This window comes from Arvicola amphibius, chromosome 7, assembly GCF_903992535.2.
Source record: "Arvicola amphibius chromosome 7, mArvAmp1.2, whole genome shotgun sequence".
Lineage (NCBI taxonomy): Eukaryota > Metazoa > Chordata > Mammalia > Rodentia > Cricetidae > Arvicola > Arvicola amphibius.
In genome coordinates, this window is record NC_052053.1 from 108,316,154 (window position 1) to 108,337,646 (window position 21,493).

General features: G+C 41.5%; 1 protein-coding gene across 1 annotated transcript in view; it reads right to left on the reverse strand.

The window, feature by feature from the left end:
• The window catches only part of Atl1 (atlastin GTPase 1), a 61,504-nt gene extending 41,958 nt beyond the window's left edge, over positions 1–19,546 (reverse strand). Inside the window, exon 1 of the mRNA XM_038337123.1 lies at positions 19,424–19,546. Coding sequence (XP_038193051.1) covers positions 19,424–19,457 — 34 coding nt within the window. The 5' untranslated portion in view covers positions 19,458–19,546. The remainder of the gene's footprint in view (positions 1–19,423) is intronic.
• Positions 19,547–21,493: the final 1,947 nt, after the last annotated feature.

Consider the following 21,493-nt stretch of genomic DNA (forward strand, 5'->3'; position numbering starts at 1 on the left):
ACACAAGTGTGCTAAGTTCTGCTCTCATGGGACTAGATTAATCACAGCACGAAAGGACTGTCAAAAAGTGCTGCTGCCACTGCCAGGTCGTTTATGTCTGAATCTGTCCTGTTGTGAATCTGTAATTCTTTACTGTTCAGGAGCACTTCTTAAAATGCTAAGTGTTTCTTAAAAACTTAAGTTGTGCCATTAGTAGGGGTAATATGGTACCACCTGTTTACCTGCCCAGTCTAAAACTTAAGCTTTACTTTTGTTATGATAAATATGGTAGTTCCTGCCTGCACTCTCTGCACAGTTCAGCATGGCAGAGCCGCTTGTGCCTCTGAGCTGTTAGTGCCTTTGAGCCACATGCATTGCCCCACTTCCAGGAACACAGCGAGTCCACATTTCCATCAAGCAAGCCATACACTTTACTCACAAACCCCATCCAAATGCTCTGTCTCCTGCAAGAGCCAGAGGTCAGGCTAGCAACATAGCCCAGAAAGCCAGCATTTTAAAACTGTGCAGCTTTTTTTCTGCTGCTAAGTCAGGGAAATCTTTCTTAAAGAATCTGTAGCATGCTGCCAGTAAACAGTAAGAAGCTGTGTTAAACTCTGTGTGTGTGTGTGTGTATGTGTGTGTGTGTGTGTGTGTGTGTGTTTAAAATTAATCTCTCTCAGGTTTTTAAGTGGATTTAGTTGATCATGTGGGTGCCAATTGTTGGAGGGAGGGCCAAGCTGTTTGTTTGTCCTGGCCACCTGGCTGCTTAGCCCCAAAATAACAACACAGAAACTGTATTGATTAAATCACTACTTGGCCCATTAGCTCTAGTTTCTTATTGGTTAATTTTTACATCTTAATTTAACCCATTTTTATTAATCTGTGTATTTCCATGTGGCAGTGGCTTACCAGGTAAAACTCCCAGCATCTGTATCTGGCAGATCCATGGTATCTCTCTCACTCTCCTTTCTTCCTCCCAGAATTCAGTTCTGTCTTCTCTGCCTACATAAGTTCTGCCCTATCAGGCCAAAGTAGTTTTCTTTATTCATTAACCAATACAAACAACACAGAGAGAGGACTCCCACATCAGTACCAACCTGGAATCTGCATCCCTATTGGCTGCTTTCATGGAGCTGGAAGGTTCATGCACACTAACAGGGAAGCAAAGTCATCAAAGTCTTAGCTAGCTGTGAACTGGGGGAGTTGTTACAGTAACAATCAGGCAGTGTTTTCTCACTGGTGCAATGGTGGTATGAACATTCTGCGAGTGACCAGCTGCTTTTCTGATCAAATACAATGCCCACTCAGGACAGAACCCAGACCTGGTACTAGTGACCAGACCAAACCTGTTCATGGTCTTAGGGGAGAACTCACTATTCTCCTGCTAAATGTACAAAGTAATAAACTATTCCCTAAGTTCTTAACTTTATACCCAAAGATTAGTGCATCTCTCAACTCAACTCAGAGAAACTTCTTTCTGCAGCAGATGGTAATTAATACAGAGACCCAGAACTGTTCATTATTCAGAGACTAAGATATTCTGGAGTTCTCAGCTCTAAATGGGACATCTGTAGAACACTTCCTTAGCCTAGGGCTAAAGTATTATTAGCGAAGAGAGGCAAGGAGGATTGTAAGAGTAGATACAGCAAAACATCTATTTCTGGTCACTGACACAAACAGTATTTGCTGGGCAAGACAGGGTCCTTGCACACAACTGCAAGTACAAGACCTGCACAAGAGTGAATCAGCGAGATCCCAGCATGGGTGGGGAGGGGCTCAGGCAGTCCCATCCCTAGCTGAGGAACTACAGGCAACTGACGGCTGCTGGGAGGGAGAGTCAGTTTTCTTTAGGGATATGGCTCTGACAGGCCACCCACATTCCAACAGATGGTTCTTTCCCCATACACGTGCAGGCACACTAAATGGACTTGGTGGGTGGAAGAACAGAGCACATGAAGCGAAGAGGGAAAGGGGTGGGGATAGACAAGCGAGAAAATGGACAGAAGGGAATGGAGTTTGATAAAATATATTATATAAAAAAAGTAGGAAAGAAAGTGAAGCTGCCCCTGATGTGCTGTCTCTGCACAGCGCCCTTTCCCTTCAGCTTTCTGTCTTGTTATGACACGCCAGGCGCTCGCTGGACACGACCATCTGACCATGCGCTTATCCACCTCAAGACAGTGGATCACAATAAATCTCTTTTCTTCAAAAAATCACCCAGTCTCAGGTTTTCTGTCACGGCAACAGAAAACGGACAAAGAAACAAACATACTCTTTCAACTTTTCACTTACTGGATTTTGTATTCTATGCAGAGAAATTCTAATCTTATGTGCTATTTCTAAGCCACTAGAAGCTGGTGCTCAGTTATTGAATTTTGATATGAAGAAAGGGAAATTTAAAAAATTAGAATAACCAAAGCAAATAATCATTATTGTACAATAGAATCGCTATCAGAATGTGTTACCAACTTTCTTAATTTAAACTTAGGAAAAAAACAATATTCTATCTCTTTGGCAGATATTAAACCAAGAGAGATAACGAGCTATGTGTGTGCTGGAGATATTTTAGAGGAAATCATGGTGCCAAGGAAACAGTATCTTGGCAACAAAAAGGTAAAGAACTGTTACTTTTCTGTAAAGTCTAATGATAGAACTTGAATTTCTACTGAAGGACCCTCTGTCTGATAAAAGCTGAAAATGACTCCAAAGTAACAGAGTTTACACAGAAGAGCCTGAGGAACTGCGGAGACTGAACAAAATTAATTTATGAAGACAAATCTCAGAGCAAGAGTAGAGCTATGGGCTATAAAGGGATTATGTGTGAGCTGTGTCTCAGAGCACCACTGCGTAGATGTTTAGGTAGTTCTGCTGCTGCTAATGCTGCCGAGGAGTGGGGTTCAAAGCAGTAATACCAATCCTGCAACCTCGGAGCCTTGGAAAGAATAAGGAAACCACTTAGCAGGATTTTTATTTACTTGGAAACAAAATTCCATAAATCATCCAAAATATGTATTTGCTTGCCCGTGACTTCACGCTAAGAGCACTGTGTGTATGCAGACCTCAGCAGAAAAAAGTAAGAAACTAATGCAAAATGAAATTCAAATTCCTGATAGAAATACAAGGAAAATTTCAGTGTTCTAAGCAAAGACACATTAATTAAAAAGAAATAAATCTTTGAAGCCAGTCTGGTCTACAGAGTGAGTTCCAGGATAGCCAGGGCTGTTACACAGAGAAACCCTATCTCAAAAATCAAACAAAACAAAACAAAAAAAGAAAGAAAAAAAGACAAAACTTTCTGGTAAATATATGTGTGTGTATGTTTATGTGTGTGCTCGCACACACATATATACACATTATACAACTGCGTTTTTTGTCCTGCCTGGTTCCCATAATCATTAAGTCCCAAAGAAATCACACAGAGGTCTACATTAATTATAAACTGATTGCCCTGGTAGCTCAGGCTTCTTATTAACTCTTATAACTTATATTAGTCTATTATTCTTGTCTATGTTAGCCACATGGCTCAGTACCCTTTTCAGCGAGGCAGTCACATCTTGCTTCTTCTGTGGCTGGGTCACACCGTAGAGGAATGGGCTTCCTTCTTCCCAGCATTTTCCTGTTCTCATTGACCCACCCCTACTTCCTGGCTGGTTGTCCTGCCTATACTTCCTGCCTGACTACTGGCCAATCAGCATTTATTTAAAATATAATTGACAGAATACAAACAATTGTCCCACACCACTTGGTACTGGAATTAATAAAAAAATTAAAAATATACATAATTTGCCCCCAACAATTTCATTTCCTGGAATTGATTCTAAGGAAATCATCAGAGCCATGCACAGGTATTTATAGAGTCATAACGTGTTATTACATGGTGACAAATCAGAAATAACCCAAAGGTCTAATTGCAGGACACTGTACATAAATTGCGACACAGGTATTTATGTGAAGTATACAGTCACTTGAAATCACATTATAGGAAAAAACTAATTATAAGAAAATATACTCACATATTTAAGCCAAAGAGCATATGGAAAGTAATTTTCTATGAAAGAAAACAAGCAAATACGCATGGACTTAGAGACACTTTGGGCCGGTTTTAGAAGCACTTGCTTTCAACAGAATTATCTGGTTCTCTGGTCCTCTGATCACGTCTGAGTGAGCTATTCTGAGAAGAATGGGTACTGTTTGCAGTACCGTCTGTCCTGCTCACATCTCTCCACCGTTTTCAGCTCTTCTCTGTGCTAACAGACTAGAACTATGGCACTATACTCGTTTTTTCTTAACTGAGGTCTAGTTCAGATTTTGTAAAGAAAGACATGGAGGGCAGCTAGAAGACAGAGTGAAGAAAGGCCCTGGTGTCCAATAGAACCAGTGACATGTGAGAAGGCAGCAGCCATATGAAGGGTACAGGATGACCCATCTCTCAGCCCTTTGGTCAGATGGTCAGGTCCTCAGGAACTTCAAAGTGAGCATGGAAGTTCACCAATAGCATCCACATCCAAGAGGTCGTCACTATTCAGGTAGACAAGATGACTCATTCTATAGGAGGCACTTGGTAGGTTCACAAATGAAACCAGCACAAGAAATATGAAACATATTATATTAGCATCAAACAGAAAAGATTGAGTCAAAAATATTACACTAGAGGCCTACTATATACAAATAAAGGCTGAATTCATCAAGATGTGGTAGCATCAGATTTATAAATGCCTAACAGTGCAAAAGTACATAAGTAAAACAGCAGTGAAGAAGGGAGAACTGACAAATTATCAATGTCATTCAGCTAGTAGTATCTTATAGATGAAAGCATCCCAAACTAGCTAGTAAATAAAAGATAATGAACTATGCACTGAGAAAGTCTCAGCTAAATGGAATGTGTTGTGGAGTATTCCTTTACACTGTGTGAAGATGTGTCACTGTGATTGGTTTAATAAAAAGATGAACGGCCAATAGCTGGGCAGGAAGTATAGGTGGGGCTTCTGGACAGAGAGCATCCTGGGAAAAATAAAGCCAGAGTTGTCAGCCTGGCACAGAGGAAGCAAGACATGCACTTGGAGGAGAGGTAAAAGCCACTGGCCACATGGTAGGACATAGATGGACAGAAAAGAGTTAAGTTGGAAAAACTAGTTAGAAACAAGCCTAAACTATAGACCGAGCTTTTATAATTAATAAGTCTCATGCATTTATTGTTGTTGTTGTTGTTGTTGTTTTTGTGAGTTTTTGCAATCCAAAGAAAAATCCAGCTATAGGAATATATATATATGTGTGTGTGTGTGTGTGTGTGTGTGTGTGTGTGTGTGTACATACATATACATATGTATATATACCACTATACAGAAATTAGAAAACATGGGCTAAGGAGCTAGCCCAGTTAGTAAAGAGCCTGCTGTGTAAACTGAGGACCTGAGTTTAATCCCTAGAACCCACACAAAAAAGCCAAGCATGGTGATGCATATGTGTATAACCTCAGTGCTGAAGATGGAGTCAGGCAGATTCCAGGGCTTGTTGTCCAATCAGCCTAGAGGCCAAATGAGAGAACTGTTTCCAAAGGCAAGATGGATGGCACCCAAGAAATGAATGATATTCAAGGTTGAGCCCTGATCTACACACACACATACCCACACGTCAGAAAACATAAAATGCTGCTCAAGAATGTGTAATAGTCATAAAAATTAAGATTATTTTAGGATATAAAGTAAACTTCAAACATTTTATTCAAACTATTGGGGGTTAGAAAGATAGCTCAGCAGTTAAGAGCACTGGCTGCTGAAGAGGACCTGGGTTCAGTTCCCAACACCCACATGGCAACTACAACCATCTGTGACTTGGGGCCCAGGGGATCTGACACCCTTTTCTTACTTCTGCAGGTATTTCATGCATATGGTACACAGACATACATTTAAACATTCAAACACATAAAATGTAAATATAATAAACCCTAAAATAAAACCAATGTAAATTATGGGTATTCTATAGTATGGATTGCTTTACATGTGGCCAGTAGACATATGTGAATATTTAACTTTACAAAATTAAACTCAAATGCATTGAATATTTGGTTCCTCACTGTTGCTTGACCATATTTAACATGTTCAACTGCCGCACTTGGCCTATGTGTGCTCACACTGGACCACTGCAGGTCTGGACATGTCTGTTATCACAGAAGGCACGCTGCCACACAACATACATCCGGACTAGACTAACCCAAGCACACATTTAATAAACTGCAACTTAGGAAATTCTATACTGTTGTGGACAGTTAAGTAAAACCCATGAAAATAAATTATATCAATATATATTAGAAACAAAAATTCCATTTAGAGAAAATATATAGCCATATAAATAGAGGGACTACATATACATATATACCATTTTATATAGAGATAATAAAAAATTTGGGTGTATCCCACAATTTTTAAGTTAAAAAATAATAAAAGAATATATCCAAAAAATAAGAAATACACAGAAATAAGGTAAATCCAGCAGAAAAACATACTGAATAATTAAAGACATATGACACACAAATTAAAGAAAATTTAAGCTAAGAAAAATAATAGAAAGCCACAGCAATTGTGCCATGTGAATGAAATATATAGGTTTAAGAAAGCTATAAATTACTAGAAGTGACTCTAGGAAAAAGAAAAAGCATTAATTTAATGCAGAAGTTGGAATAATATTTCAAAATATTATTATTAGATGAGATAGCTGGTCAGGGTGGTTTAATAGATTAGTTTCCTTGAACTGGATCATTATATTATACTAACTTATTCAAATAATAGAAAAATAAATAGCCTCTACTCACCTTATAACCTTAATATAATCTTGACAGTTTAATACTAAAGTCAAATAAAGTACAAGGACAGAAACTTAGCTACAAACTTGCTTGTAAATATCTTACTCAAAGGATCAGCAAGCTCAGCAGTGTATTTCAACAGGGAGCACTGAGCAGCATGGGTTGACTGTAGGCCCACCAGATAACTTCAGTAGAGATCTAGTAATGTACTGAAACAGCCTAATGAACTGAAGAAAAGTCATATTGTTTCAATGAATGCCAAAAATTATTTGTTAATAAATATGTTAAATTTCAGTATTCAGTGATAATTTTTAAAAGCTATAATTAAGAAACAAGGACAACCCGTAGGAAGCCTGCCCTCTTCTGAAAGAAAACAGAGGAGGAATGGATCTGTGAGAGAGGGAAGGTGGTAGGGAGGAACTGGGAGGAGAAAAGGGAGGGGAAACTACATTCGGGATGTAATATATGAGAGAAGAATGAGTGAGTGAATGAATGAATGAATGAATGAATGTTTAGGACATAGCTTAGTAGGAGAATACTTGCCTAGAACGTGCAAGACCCTAGGATGAATTCCTAATATCTCTCCCTCCCCCAGCACACATACAAAATAAAGAGAATAGAAAATGTGGTGATATTTTGTTTGTGATTTAGCAAATAAAGCTTGCCTGAAGATTCGAGTGCAAAGCTAAGCCACTAGTTAACCATAGAGGACAGGCAGTGGTGGCATACACTCAGTATCACAGAGGCAGACAGATCTCTGAGTTCAAGGCCACCCTGGGCAATGTGAGATTAAATCTGTCTAAAAGAGAAACAGAAACACAAAGGTAATCCCAGTACTTGGGATCACACACCTTCAACCCCAGCACTAGGGAGGTGGAGACAGGAGTGATATGGCTGGGCAGAGGGAGGAATATAAGTTGGGAGGAGACAGGAACTGAGAGTCAGTCTAAGGTTTCATAGAGAGAGCATTCAGTCTGAGGATTTGTAGGGACAGGATTGATTGCTCCTTTGGTCTGAGGATTCAGTAGAGACAAGAACTAGTGGCTGGCTGCTCTGCTTTTCTGATCTTTCAGCATTAACCCCTACATCTGACTCTGGATTTTTATTATTAAGACCAATTAGAATTCATGCTACATCTGGTGCCCAACTTTTGGGGTAAAATTCACAAAAAAAGCTGCTTGTCTGTGGCTTTGCAGCTACCAGCATAGGCCAGAGCTATATGCAGCTCTGGCCACCAACTGGGTCACTGTCCCACCAACTAGGTTTTCCTTTCTTCTCTCCTGGTGGGTTTCCCCTGGACCCCCTTCTGGGGCTGCTGCCAAACGAGGTAGCTGCCTTGAAATCTGCTCAGGCTTCTACTGTTCTACGCAACATCAGTCAGGTTCACACTTCATAGTCATCTGAATCGTCATCAGCAACAGATTTGGTGAGACAACTGGAAATTATTAAAGGGAGGAATTAGCTAAATGATAGAGTTTTTCATATGTTAAAAAATGGGAAACACTATTATTATAGAGTTAGGTCTCTGTATGATTATGCAACACATGATTTAAAATGGAATAATTAAATTCAAGGATAATCAACTTAACTGGGATTGACAAAATGTTAATTATCATCTTGCCAATTCTTGGTTTATCTCTAAAATAGTTGGTTGATGTGAATGCCAAGATACAGGCTTAAGAAAAACTTATTAAGACAGATCACAGAGATATTCAAATCCAGACAGAGGAAATTTAAAGGAGAACCAATTTCAGCATTGCATTATAAGGTTAGAGAGGAAGAGCCTAAGGATTTCAAGCAATCAACCTTAATACATCCTGTAACCTTATAGGAATTGCCAAATGATAGATATCCCCAAGACTGTGTAAGAGCTGACTGGACTCCTGTGGCAATGTTAGATTTAAGAAGATTCTTATATGGCATATAGTCACCTTTTGTGAAGCAAATGTTAAACTCATGGTCAACTTGTGATAGAATTATCCCTCAAGACTAGAGATTTGGTTATATCAGTCTTGGATCCTGGTCCTCAATTACAATGGAAGATATGGTGGAAAGGTGAAAAAATGAAGTCAAGCTAGAGGGATGGAAATCTCCCAAGACCTACTTCTTGGAAAGAGAGATTATGCTAATATAAAAAGGTAATCTCTATATGATGGTCACATATGAATGCTTGAGACATATGAATGCTTGGGACAAAATTAAAGAAGTAGGAAAGAAAACTGAGTCATTTATTAAAGTCATACAGGGCCCAAAAGAAAACAGCATGGATTTCTTACAAAGATTGACTTCAGCAGTAAATAGAGTGATACCAAATTCAGAAGCTAGACAATAATTGAATCTCTGGCTTTTGAAAATGCTAATGCACAATGCAAAAGAGTAATCAGGCCATTAAAAGCAAGACCAGCACCCTTGGAACAATGGGTCTGAGATACAATTAATATTGAATCTCATGATCATGATGACGCTTGGATAGGAGAGGTGATTTCCAGAGGTTTGAAGAAAAATCTAAATGTCAGGTGCTTCAATTGTGGCAAACAAGGTCACCTTAAAAGGGACTGTAAATAGGGCATTCCTAGAAATAATATTTTATAAGCATAATTCAAACAGAATGCCTCTCCCTTCTGATTATACAGAAGGTGTGGCAATGTTCCAGGCATTGAACTAATGAACATAGATCAATAAGGGACAGTCAAGGTAACCAACCCTCTGCCATTGGGAAACACCTTGAAAGACCTCTCGCAGGCCCCTATGCCAAATTCGGCTCAGTCATTTCCTGTCATTGTGGAAGAAACTCCTTCCAAGAGCAATTAAAGAACCTAATACCTATTGTAAGAAACCACACTGTTCTGGATGATGACAGCTATAGAAGAGAGAACAAAAAATTCAGGAGAAACCATAAATCAAAACTGATAAATACTAGATTTGAGCCGGGCGGTGGTGGCGCACGCCTTTAATCCCAGCACTCGGGAGGCAGAGGCAGGCGGATCTCTGAGTTCGAGGCCAGCCTGGTCTACAAGAGCTAGTTCCAGGACAGGCTCTAGAAACTACAGGGAAACCCTGTCTTGAAAAACCAAAAAAAAAAAAAAAAATACTAGATTTGGAACCTCCCCAAAGTTAGGGTTGGGCAGGGGTTTGTTTTTTACTTTTTAGGAAAATAAAAACAACCATCTTGAGGAATTTAAAGACCTTTGGACAAATAAGCATACAAAGAAGAAGAGAGAACTACCCAGAAAAAATTACCAAGAAAGGAATAATCTGACCTAATACAATCTCTGAAGTCTCCAAAAAGGTGATGGGATTCCACAATGATGATTCCATCAGGACTATGATAGAACCATTAAGATGAAAAACATCACCTAAAGATCACCTTTGGACTACAAATTGTTCAGAACAATTCTGAGGTGGCTAGCTGAGACGGTCCAGCCTCACAGACTACTCCAGCCAGGACGTGAGACAAGCCCTGCACTTTCCAACCACACACAAACTGGACAACCAATGACACAGCTACCTCTTCCAAGACTTAATAATTAACCCAAATTTTTCTTTCCAGGATCTTCTAAAGATGCTGTCACCCTCAGTCAGCAGGAAGTAAAATTTATACCCCCATTCCCAAAAGGTGGGGTGGATGGTTTCTGATCTTTCATTGGGTATTATGTGTCATTGCATAGGGGAATTGGTTACAAGTTGTTATTGGTAATGGTCAGGAAAAAAAGCTAAACAAAGTAGATTAGATTCAGGGTTCTTGTTTTGAAAAGAAAAAGGGGTGATACAGATATAATAGGATAAAAGGGGAGATTACTAAATCTACTCTGAAAAGAAAAAGGGGGTATATAGAAATGGGATAAAAGGTAGATTATTAAATCTACTTTTAAACCAAGAAAACTACTAGTTTTAAATATTTTACATTAATATGGATTTGAAAATAGGTCAGTTTTTAACTATTTGATCTAAAGAACAAAAAGAGAAAAGGAGGTGCTGGGGGACAACTCAGCTGGTAAAGCATCTGCTACGAAACCACGCAGGTCTGAGCACTGCACTTACAGGTGTAAGATCCTGTGCTGTGTTACATGCTCATTCCCTGGGCATGGGAGGCAGAGATATAGGGTGCCTGGGTCTTGACGGCCAGATTTGCTTCCAGGTTTCATGAGAGACTCTATCTCAAAAAATAAAATGAAGAGTGATTTAGGAACCCACCTGACATCAACCTCTGGCCTACACACACACACACACACACACACACACACACACAAATGCATGCATATATACACAAAAATAAAAATGATTTTTAAAAGTGAACACAGTCTAAGAAGCCTTCCCCCAACACCTCCCATCAATACCTGAGGCAAGTGGAAGGGCTGGCCCTGAGATCATAAGAGGAGAGAGCTGTCCCTGCCTCTCATCGACTGCAGCACTTAGGAGAGTGGCCTCTACACCTCACCTGGACAACAGGGTGTGGCTGCTCTGAAGGTGTAGGTGTAGGAGAACCTTCCTGAGGATGCAAAATCAGGAAAACTCATCGCTGCAAGGGCTGAACTAGCCAAGTAACACTAGAGAGCTCACCCTGGTGGTGAGGACAAGGGAGAGCTGGCAGGCTGACCAACCCTGCAACCACCCCACCCCAAAATCCACCACTCTGTGATGTGCTGAAGCATGGGATCGGGGGAGTCGGAGTGGGGACTATTGGTCCTTTGGACCCCGGGCTGCAGGATCTCCATGACACAGGGCAGGAACAGGATGTCTAGGAAGAATTCTAGTGATGGCCTAGAAGAGATGGTGTAGCAGAGACTAGCATCCTCAAACCAGACCAATGATTCTTTGCAATGAATGCCTGCATGTAAAACCGTATGGATAAAGGGGTTTACTGTGTGACTCACTGTGTCACACTGTAGCTCCCATAACAAAATGCTTACTTTTATCTTTCTCTCTTTTTTTTCCTTTTTTCTCTTAAATTGTATTTTGTTTTATTCTGGGGGCAAGGAGGGAGATGGGTGAGATCAAGAGGCATGATATGAAAAACACAAAGAATAAATGAAAACAAAGTTAAAAAATAATCTCAAACCATAAAAGGGAATATTTATTAATGTGACTACATTTAAACAAAATGTCTGTTTGCAAAGAGCAAAGTCATATCACAAAATAGGAAAATGGATCTGCACAACAAAGATACAGAAAGATACAGAAAATCAAAAAGAAGAAAAAAAATAAAATGGGCAAGGAACAAACAGGCATCTAGTGGAATTTATGAACGTGAATAATCACAGAACTCAGGCTCACACATCAGTGCAGTGGGCTGAGAAAATGATGAGGCCACACCCTACATTACAACACTCTTACGACACCAAGAGTGGGTGAGGATACAGGGTGAACAAAATATTTTTGGAAAAATGCACATTCTAGATTGCATTTATATTACACTGTGAAGTTTCATCTCCTAGAAATGTCATAGAAGCTACAGTCATGAAATCTCACCAGCACGGCTGCCTCAACAAGAACTGAATGAAGACAATATCAGCAGACATGCTAACATGAAAGTGGAAATCTCATGGGACTTCAATTCTACACAAAGAACTACAGGCAACTAAGGAATGCTGAGAGCAGTAGAAATAGCTTTCCCCAGGGAAGACTCCCCCCAAATTGGCGATCCAGTACCAAATGGTCAGCCCTGAAATGATCTGCATACAAGTAACCTTATATGGACTGAGCAGGCTGTATTTATATATTTAGGAATATATGCACATACACATACATATGTAACAATTAAAGAAATAAAGGCCAGGAATTTGAGAGAGTGCAAGGGGGAGGGATAGAGGGAAGAGTCGGAAGAAAGGGGCAAGGAGAAATGATGTAATTATACCTTAATTAAAAACATAAGTATAAAATTAAGGCATCCTGGTGGCACAAGTCTATATTACTTAGGATGTTGACAATAATAAGTTCAACACCTATCTGAGCTACAGAATGAGTTCAAGGTTAGCCTGAACAACTTAATGAGACAAATAAGGGGCAAAAAAATGTACTGAGAATACAGCTCAGTGGTAGAGTGCTTGCCAAACTCATACAGGGCACAGGCTCACTCCCCAAAACTGCAAGAAAGAAAAAAAAATAAAAATAAATAATCTTTATTCTTTTTGGAGGATTTTGGACAGTTTGAAAAGGGGGGCAAAGGTGGAACCCAGGAGTAATAAAAACAAGTTGGTGTCAGAACCTAAGTCTGTGTGTGCATGTGTGCACACATGTTCATGTGTGTGTTTGTGAGTACTTGTGTAAATATCTATGTGCGTGCATGTAAATGTCTGTGTTGTGGAATTATTTTTTTATACACTGTGACAATGTATCTTTTCCAAGGCGCCTTCTGATTAGCTTAATAAAAGAGCTGACTGGCCAACAGCTAGGCAGGAGATAGAGGAGGGATAGTCATACAGAGGAAGCTGGAAAGAAGAAGGGTGGAGTCACTGGAGTCTTGAGCAGATGCAGAGAAAAACAAGATAAACGTGCCACGTTGAAAGAAGGTACCGCCATGTGGCAGACTGTAGATAAGAAATACGGGTTAATAGAAGAGCTGGTAACAAGCCTGAGGTATTGACTGATCATTTACAATTAATAATAACCTTCTTTGTGGTTATTTGGGGAGCAGCTGTCAATACAGAGAAACTCTGTCTACATGTGTGAGTACATGTGCATATATGTGTGTGTGAGAGAGTGGTGTGTGTGTGTGCATGTTTATGTACACATATGAAAACTGTATCTGGAAAAAGAAGCAGTGGAATAAAGATAAATGAGAAAAATTCAGGAAATGAGAATATACAGCACATGTTTTATATGTGTGTGTGTGTGTGCGTGCATCAAACAGCACATATTATATAAAGGTATGTATCAAGCAGCACGTTATGTGTGTGTTTGTGTGTGTGATACAATACACGCGTAATCTAATAGAAATTTAGAAATTTGTGGGTTTTTTTTTTCTTTTTTCTTTTTTTGGTTTTTCGAGACAGGGTTTCTCTGCAGCTTTTTTAGAGCCTGTCCTGGAACTAGCTCTTGTAGACCAGGCTGGCCTCGAACTCACAGAGATCCGCCTGCCTCTGCCTCCCGAGTGCTGGGATTAAAGGCGTGCGCCACCACCGCCCGGCTGAAATTTGTGGTTTTGTTTCATGAAGACAAGGACTGCAGAAAAATATCCCTCACAGGGTCAAGTGTTTGAACATGTGGTTCTCCACTGGTGGCACCGTGTGTCAATGTTGTGGAACTTTTAGGAGGTGGAGGCTTGTTGAAGGAAGGGGGTCAATGGGATTAGATCATAAAGTTAAATATCCAGGCCCTATTTCCTGTCTGCTCTTCCTGCTTCCTGTCGATCACCTCATGTTCTGAAGCCATGCTTCCATATCATGGCGGACTGTCTCCATTCTCAAATCATAAGCCCAAATAAGCCCTTTTATTTAAGTTGTTTTTCTCAAGTAGTTCATCACAAAGACAAGAGAAGGAACTAATACAGCTAGGTGTGGTTACTTTTTAAACAGGGGACAATAAGCAATATCGCCCATAAACAATAGCCCAGCTCTATGACAGGTTTCAAAGTCAACTTCAATAGCCAGGAAGCAAGTAGGATCGTGATCTGAAATGTACTCAGCACCCTCCATGACTACAGAAAGAATGTGGCATCATCTGTAGACCTGACCTCTGTCTCGAGTGACTCTTCACCCACCAGACTTTCCACCTCCTCCTGTATATGACTGACTGCTCGTTCTGATCATCACAGTCTCAGCCACACCCTCTGTCATGACAATCCTGACAGTGTGGCCTGACACAGGTAGTTCTCCTATGTAAATGCCTGGTGCTGGGGATGTGGTCTTTCTGCTAGAGAGACACCAGCTCTGTTCTACTCTAATTAATTCCCATTTCACTAGAATGTTCTTTAGCTTCTTTGGCACTATCTGTATTTTCAAAACACTGTACAAATGCAAACTCATTCAAACACTTAGACTGCTGGTCATATACAACACCAGTAATGGGAATCACCTAAAGAATATGTCTTCCCAATCCTTTTCTATAGTGTACAAACTCAGCTCATACACTCCAAGGCAGCATTCCCTGATCCCCAACATGACACACCTGAGCAGACACGGAAGCCAGCAGCTGTGTCCTCTGAGATACTCTCAGCTCTAGAACCAGGGAGTGGGACTCACATCATGATCTTGCACCTTTGAAAGCTTCTTCCATATAAAAACCTAAAGCTGGATCTGGGCCTGGACTTTGATCTAAGATCTAGAAATAGCGCTTTCTGATTACACAGTACTTCTTTACTTTGATTTATTTTCTTTGGTCCACTTCAAATTCTTCTTTTTTCTTTTTTTTTCTGGTTTTTCGAGACAGGGTTTCTCTGTGGCTTTGGAGCCTGTCCTGGAACTAGCTCTTGTAGACCAGGCTGGTCTTGAACTCACAGAGATCCGCCTGCCTCTGCCTTCCGAGTGCTGGGATTAAAGGCGTGCGCCACCACCGCCCGGCTGGTCCACTTCAAATTCTAACTTTAATCACAACCCCCATACAATGCTCATTATTGGTTGTTCTAGTAGCTCTCAGGTCTGAGGACTTCACACCTTCCCCCACTTCACACCATGCGCATTACTGGTTGTATAAGGGACCCCAGGTCCAAGGACATTACAGCTCCCCCCACTTTACACCATGCGCATTACTGGTTGTATAAGGGACCCCAGGTCCGAGGACTTTACACCTCCCCCCACTTTACACCATGCGCATTACTGGTTGTATAAGGGACTCCCATTTACTCTATTTCTTAAATCCGTTTCTCTCATTTCCAAGCTTCAAGGACACACTTAGCAAACTTGTTAAATTATAACTTCCACATCTTCCTTCTTCAACGTTAGCCCACAGTTCTGCTCATAACCATATCATATCCATACTGTTGCTAATTTCCCTTCAAAAACAAAACCAGAAATCTAAAACTTCCTAGCCTAAAATTCCCACAAATGTCATTTCTACAAATGGGAATTTCTTATATTTACTGTGACGCTAAGTTGGTGTTTGTTTCCAGGCAGCCCTAGTTAAAACTTTATTTCAAACATTTTTGTACACTATTATTATACTGTCAGTTTTTGTCAAAAATTGTAGAACAGTAAATTCTTACATTGTATCTCAAGTTTTTGAGGAAGTTAAATTAACAGAAATAAACAAACAGAAAGGTTTACACTGTTGCTCTGTTTCTGGTAGCTGTACTCCAGCCTGCACTGAAAGGCTGCTTTCTGGGCTACTGTTTCTGATACTCATCTGTCCCCTTTCCCTCCCACACCAGCACACTTCATCTGCTTTTCTAGTCCGAGGTGACTGGGTTTATAGGCATTGATTTCTCTCACCAGCTTAGTCCTAGATAGGCTTGTTGTGACAATGTTTGGTATCTGTTCTAGCTTCTAGTCCTCAGTAAATAGACAGTGGGAACAACCAATCCTGACTTAAATCCTAGTTCTAGAACACAGAAACCACGGTGTCTCCAGCAAGTTCCTCCGGGTCTCTAATCTCAGATTTCCTAATGATGAAAACAATAATAATAATGCCCACGCTTGAAAAGTTGCCTCTTCAGTGCTTACATAGATGCAGACTTGGTCAGGTTGCGGATTCTCAGCTGTCCACACACTGGCTTCCCAGTGATGTCTCCAAATATCCTCAACACCACCTCCAACTCTGGTGCCCAGCACAAGCAGTTCTACTCTCTGGCCTCCCTGGTCTCCGCAAGACCAAATGGCAGGGTCCGCTCAGTGAAAACAATCCTCATCTCAGAGCTCTACAGGTCCTGAGCTTTTATGTGCAGATTTGTAAATGCCTTTCTTGTTCTTTACTTGGGAATTACTGCATTTCCCAAATCTGGGTTAACTGTTTTGTCTCGGTTTTCTCCTTTATCACGGCTGGGGATAGCAGGCAGGAAGGGCCACTGCGCTGTTCTTTATGCAACAGCAGTCTGGTTTCTCATAAGAGTAACCTCTGACTTCTGAGAACCCGTTTTCCCTACCTCACATCCCGACTCATTCATTTGTGAAAACACTCTGTGGTATTGTGCTACCAAAGGTAAATCAGAAGAAAACCCTAGCTTCTCACCATGGTTCTCTAACTTACAAAATATATCACTTGAACTAAGTAATTTATCTTACGAGTGACTTCCACTTTTTTCCCAGCTACAAAATAGATAGTAAACACAATTATTTAAGAGGCTAATGACCAAATAGGATAATTCAGCTGAATTTGCACTGGCAATGCAGTCCGGGGTAACTGCAGACAGAATCACCTGTCTCCTCAGAGGAGGGCTAGAACAGAGGGGAAGGAAAAAGAATCTCAAATCGAGTTCCCAGATGGAAATGCCGATCTATCATTTTCTAGCCCTGTCATTTAGCATGAAAAGTGAAGATTACAGTGTCCACCTCCCATGAGGTTATTTCAATGACGTAAGCCTCCACTGCTGTCATCAAACACCTACTGTGTGCTAGGCAGACAGTGCTATACCAGGCGCTGTAATAAACACCTACTGTGTGCTAGGCAGACAGTGCTATACCAGGCGCTGTAATAAACACCTACTGTGTGCTAGGCAGACAGTGCTATACCAGGCGCTGTAATAAACACCTACTGTGTGCTAGGCAGACAATGCTATACCAGGCGCTGTAAGAAAATGGAATTAAGGCAGGAATGGCTAATATCTTTGTTAAAATGTCTGCCTCTTATTACTACAATTCCAAATAATATATTTTATACACACTGCACAGCAAGTGAAAACCTACATAGTGAAGCATTTCCCGTAGGATATTGAGGTCACACCCACAATTCCAGTGTTTATTTTTAATAGGGAGTTTCCAGTGGACATATAATGACTCTGGCATTTCCCTCCTAATTTATCACATTTATATTGCCCCGATGACTTTGGAGTAAACTGTTTGGAAGCTGATTCTATCAAACATAAATGAGCTAAGAGACTGTTTCTCAAAATAACATCATAGATGACCTGCTCCTCTGCCACCAGACCTGTTGACTCAACCCCTGGCTGGATGATGAGGGAACCTTCATTTCTATTGATTTTCCAATTTGTTCTTATGGAAATCCCATTTAAGAATGACAGTGGGGAAGGGGCTAAGAAACCTGTAACCAAACACTGAAGAATAATGAAGAAAGAATTCTTAGAATACATTTCCACGTGCTTGGCTCTTAGCAGGGTGGAGTCAATAATCCAATCCAAAGATCAAGTCTAAAATCCGAGTTGAACATATGCACCTTCACCATGAACGGTCAAGTGTCCAAATTCCTATTCCAGACAAGAACAGGAATGGAAAGGGACACCAGAGACCTTTACCCAAGTTTTCAAAAGAAGCAAAGACTGTGCCTGCAATATTGAAATTTGGGCTTGGTGATCTGGGAAAATAAAATTGCTTCTCTTAAATTTAGTCAGATACTGACTGCCTGCTCCACCTCCCCACAGCAACCGGGAATCTAGGGTACTCTCTCAGATGTAAGCCTTGCCCACAGGACTAACTCATCTTGTGACCACCACATCAACAGAAGGCAAGGAGGCATTATGATCTTTTGACAAAAGAAAACAAAAATAAGCAAGTAAAAGGTACATCTATCCTCTTAGTAAGACAGAAATAGAACAGGAGACAGAAAACCAAGAAGCAATGAACTCCTAGTGGGCGTGAACTTTCAAAACAATAACAATGCAAAGCCAGTAGAACACAATGTTTTTCTATATACCACCTGCCTGTAGTTTGAGATCCGCGCTGGTTCGGATCATAAAATGTGTTTATAGGGTTTTAGTTAAGATGCTGATGTGCTAACTACTGTGCCTGCAAGAAATCAAGAGCCCAACCCGACAAGGCCGCCCAGGCGCCCACACTCCTACAGATCTGGTCCCCGAACAGCACAGCGGGCGGGGCGCGGTTTTTCCCGCATCGCTGCACTCCTTTCCGCTCTGCCTGCGTGAGCACCGCCCACCCACTCGCGCGTGAACCCACTGGGCCCAGCCCTTCCTTAGGCCCGGTGCTGAATCATGAACCCAGTATCTCCACAAGGTAAAAATCGAAGAACAAAGCCAGTCTTGAGGCTAGTCTGAAGAAGGTCTGGGTTGGGCGGCAGGCTAGAAACCCCAACTCGGCTCGCCTTCTTCTCCATTCCTCCACTAACCCCAAAATGAAGTAAGTGTGCAGTGCTAGGGACTCTCAGGGGGGTACCCCATCTCCCAGGCTGCTGAGACGCTCTGCAGCTCAGTGTCCTAGCTCGCGCGCTCCGCCTCATTGTTTCACCACCCGCCCAGAGCCTGCCAGCATCGGAATAAGCCCTTGCCCCAGAAAGCGGGTTGGGGCTTCGCCTGCTCCAGATCGACCCTTTGCCCCTCTTTGCCCGCAACCACAGCCCTAGACCACCTTCTGCGCCAACCTTCTAACCTGGCTCTTAGGGCGGAGCCCAGAGTCCCCAGAGGAGCCGGGTGGGTGCTGTCCAAATGCTGGGAGGAGGCGGCGCGGGATGGGGAAGGAGCCACAGGCCTGGCCTGCACCAGGCTCAGTACCGGTGACAGCGCGATTCATCGGAGCGGGCACCCAGCAGCAGAAAACAGAGGGCTAGACCCTGTGAAGGCTGCACAAGTTACTGATTGCTACTCACCCCAACTGTTTCTGTCCCTGCGGCTCTTGGCCATGGCGGTCCGTAGGCTGGCGGTGGAGAGGCGCTGTCACTCCTCTTGTGGTCTTCTCCAGGGCCGCAGGTTGCCGGCAGTAAAAGGCTCTGTGCCCGCTCTGGGCGCAGTTCTCTCAGACTCGGAGGATGTTGCTGTGGCGCTGGTGGGAAGGACTGGGGAGGAAAAGGGAGGAGAAAGCAGATGAACCAAGCTCAGCATCACCAGCTGGAGTTCACACAAATACCAGCGTCACACCCTCTGTACCTTGGCCCACCCCCAGACTGTGAAGACAGTGACAGACTATATACTGCAATATTTCCAACAAAAACACACACAAATAAACAGCACCCCCTGGCACATGCGAATTTAAAAGCATTATCTAGTGACAGAAATACAGAAACCATCATTATTCTGGCTGCTCCAATGCACACCAGCAACATTTGGACAAACAAAAGCACTTTGCATTATCCTCCAGCATCTTTTAAGTTTTGTTTTAAAAGTAAGGTCATATTTGAGAAAGAAGATACCTTGTATTCTTGTGTATGTATACTAAGCAAGTCTGAGTCTTAAAATTAGGCTGATTTAGATCAAAGCTAGAGATTCACTGTGATCTGTAACTGTTCAATGAAGCATCTCCCCAAAGTTGTGAGGCCAGACTGAAGTTATGAATAGTCTGACAGCAGATGTGACGAGAAACCATTCCCATCAGTAGAGTGGTACAGGATGCTGTGGCAGTCAGAAAGGTTGGAGGAAAATTACAAGGAAAAGCGAAATGCAACAAATACTAAAAAATATCCTTCCTCTTCTTTAAATTTTTGATGTTTCTGCCTCTCTGTGCAAACTTTGGTGTGCCAGCATCCTACAGACCCGTCCCTTCACACTCTGACCACGAGGTATCTCCATCCCATTCGCCTCCTCGGTTTTGCTGCCCACACACCGCCAGCCTCCTTATGACCAGACCCACGGTCTCTACTTAGGGCATTATTTCAAGCAACCCACTTCTGTAAAACCCATTTCCCCTTTTGGTGAAGTAATTTATGGGTAAATACTGAGATTGGACATTACAAAAAAAGCTTCAGAAAATGACTGTGGATAAAGTATAGCCTGAAGACTTTTTACCTAATGATTTCAGCAATCCTGGTATTTTTGTCTGAATTATTTATATTAAATATTTAAAATGGACATTTAAAAATAATTCTATAATTTATTTTACATCATACAGTTAGCAGCTCTCTCAAACACACACATACACGCACATACTTTTATATATTGAGCAACACTAGGGTGGTTTGAATGCTATATCTCCTATTCAAATACTTGATTTTTAGCTGGTAGCACTCTTTCAGTAGGTTTACCACACGTGGCCTTGCTGAAGGAAGTCTGTCACTGAGGGCAGGTTTTGAGAGCTTGTTTGATGCTTGCAGTCAGAGTCTGGTACTTCCTCAAACTAAACACAGGATTAGATTACTACATAACTCGGCAATTCTCCTTCTAGGTGTGTATCCTAAAGAAAAAATCATGGAAGTCCACACAGAAACTTGTATAGCAATGTTAGTGTTAATAATATGGAAAAGGTAGAAGCAACTTGTGGTTTGAAAGAAAATGGCTTCCATGGGCTCATAGAAAGTGGTACTATTAGGAGGTGTGGCCATGTTGGAGTAGGTGTGGCCTTGTTGGAGGAAGTGTGTCACTGGGGGGCTTTGGGGTTTCAGATGTTAAAGCCAGACCCAGTGTCACTCTCTCTCCCTGATTCCTGCCAATCTACACATATAACTCTTAGCTAACTCCCCAGCACCATGTCTGCCTGCATGCTGCCATGCTTCCCACTACGAAGATAACAGACTAAACCTCTGGACTGTAACCCAGCCCCAATTAAATGTTTTCCTTTACGAGAGTTGTTGTGGTCATGGTGTCTCTTCACAGCATAAAGCCCTAACTAAGACTGTTGAGGGATATTTGTTTACACTATGTGAAGATGTGTCTATGTTTTGCCTCACCTGCCTAAGGCACCTGATTGGTTTAATAAAGAGTGGAAAGGCCAAGAGCTAGTCAGGTGA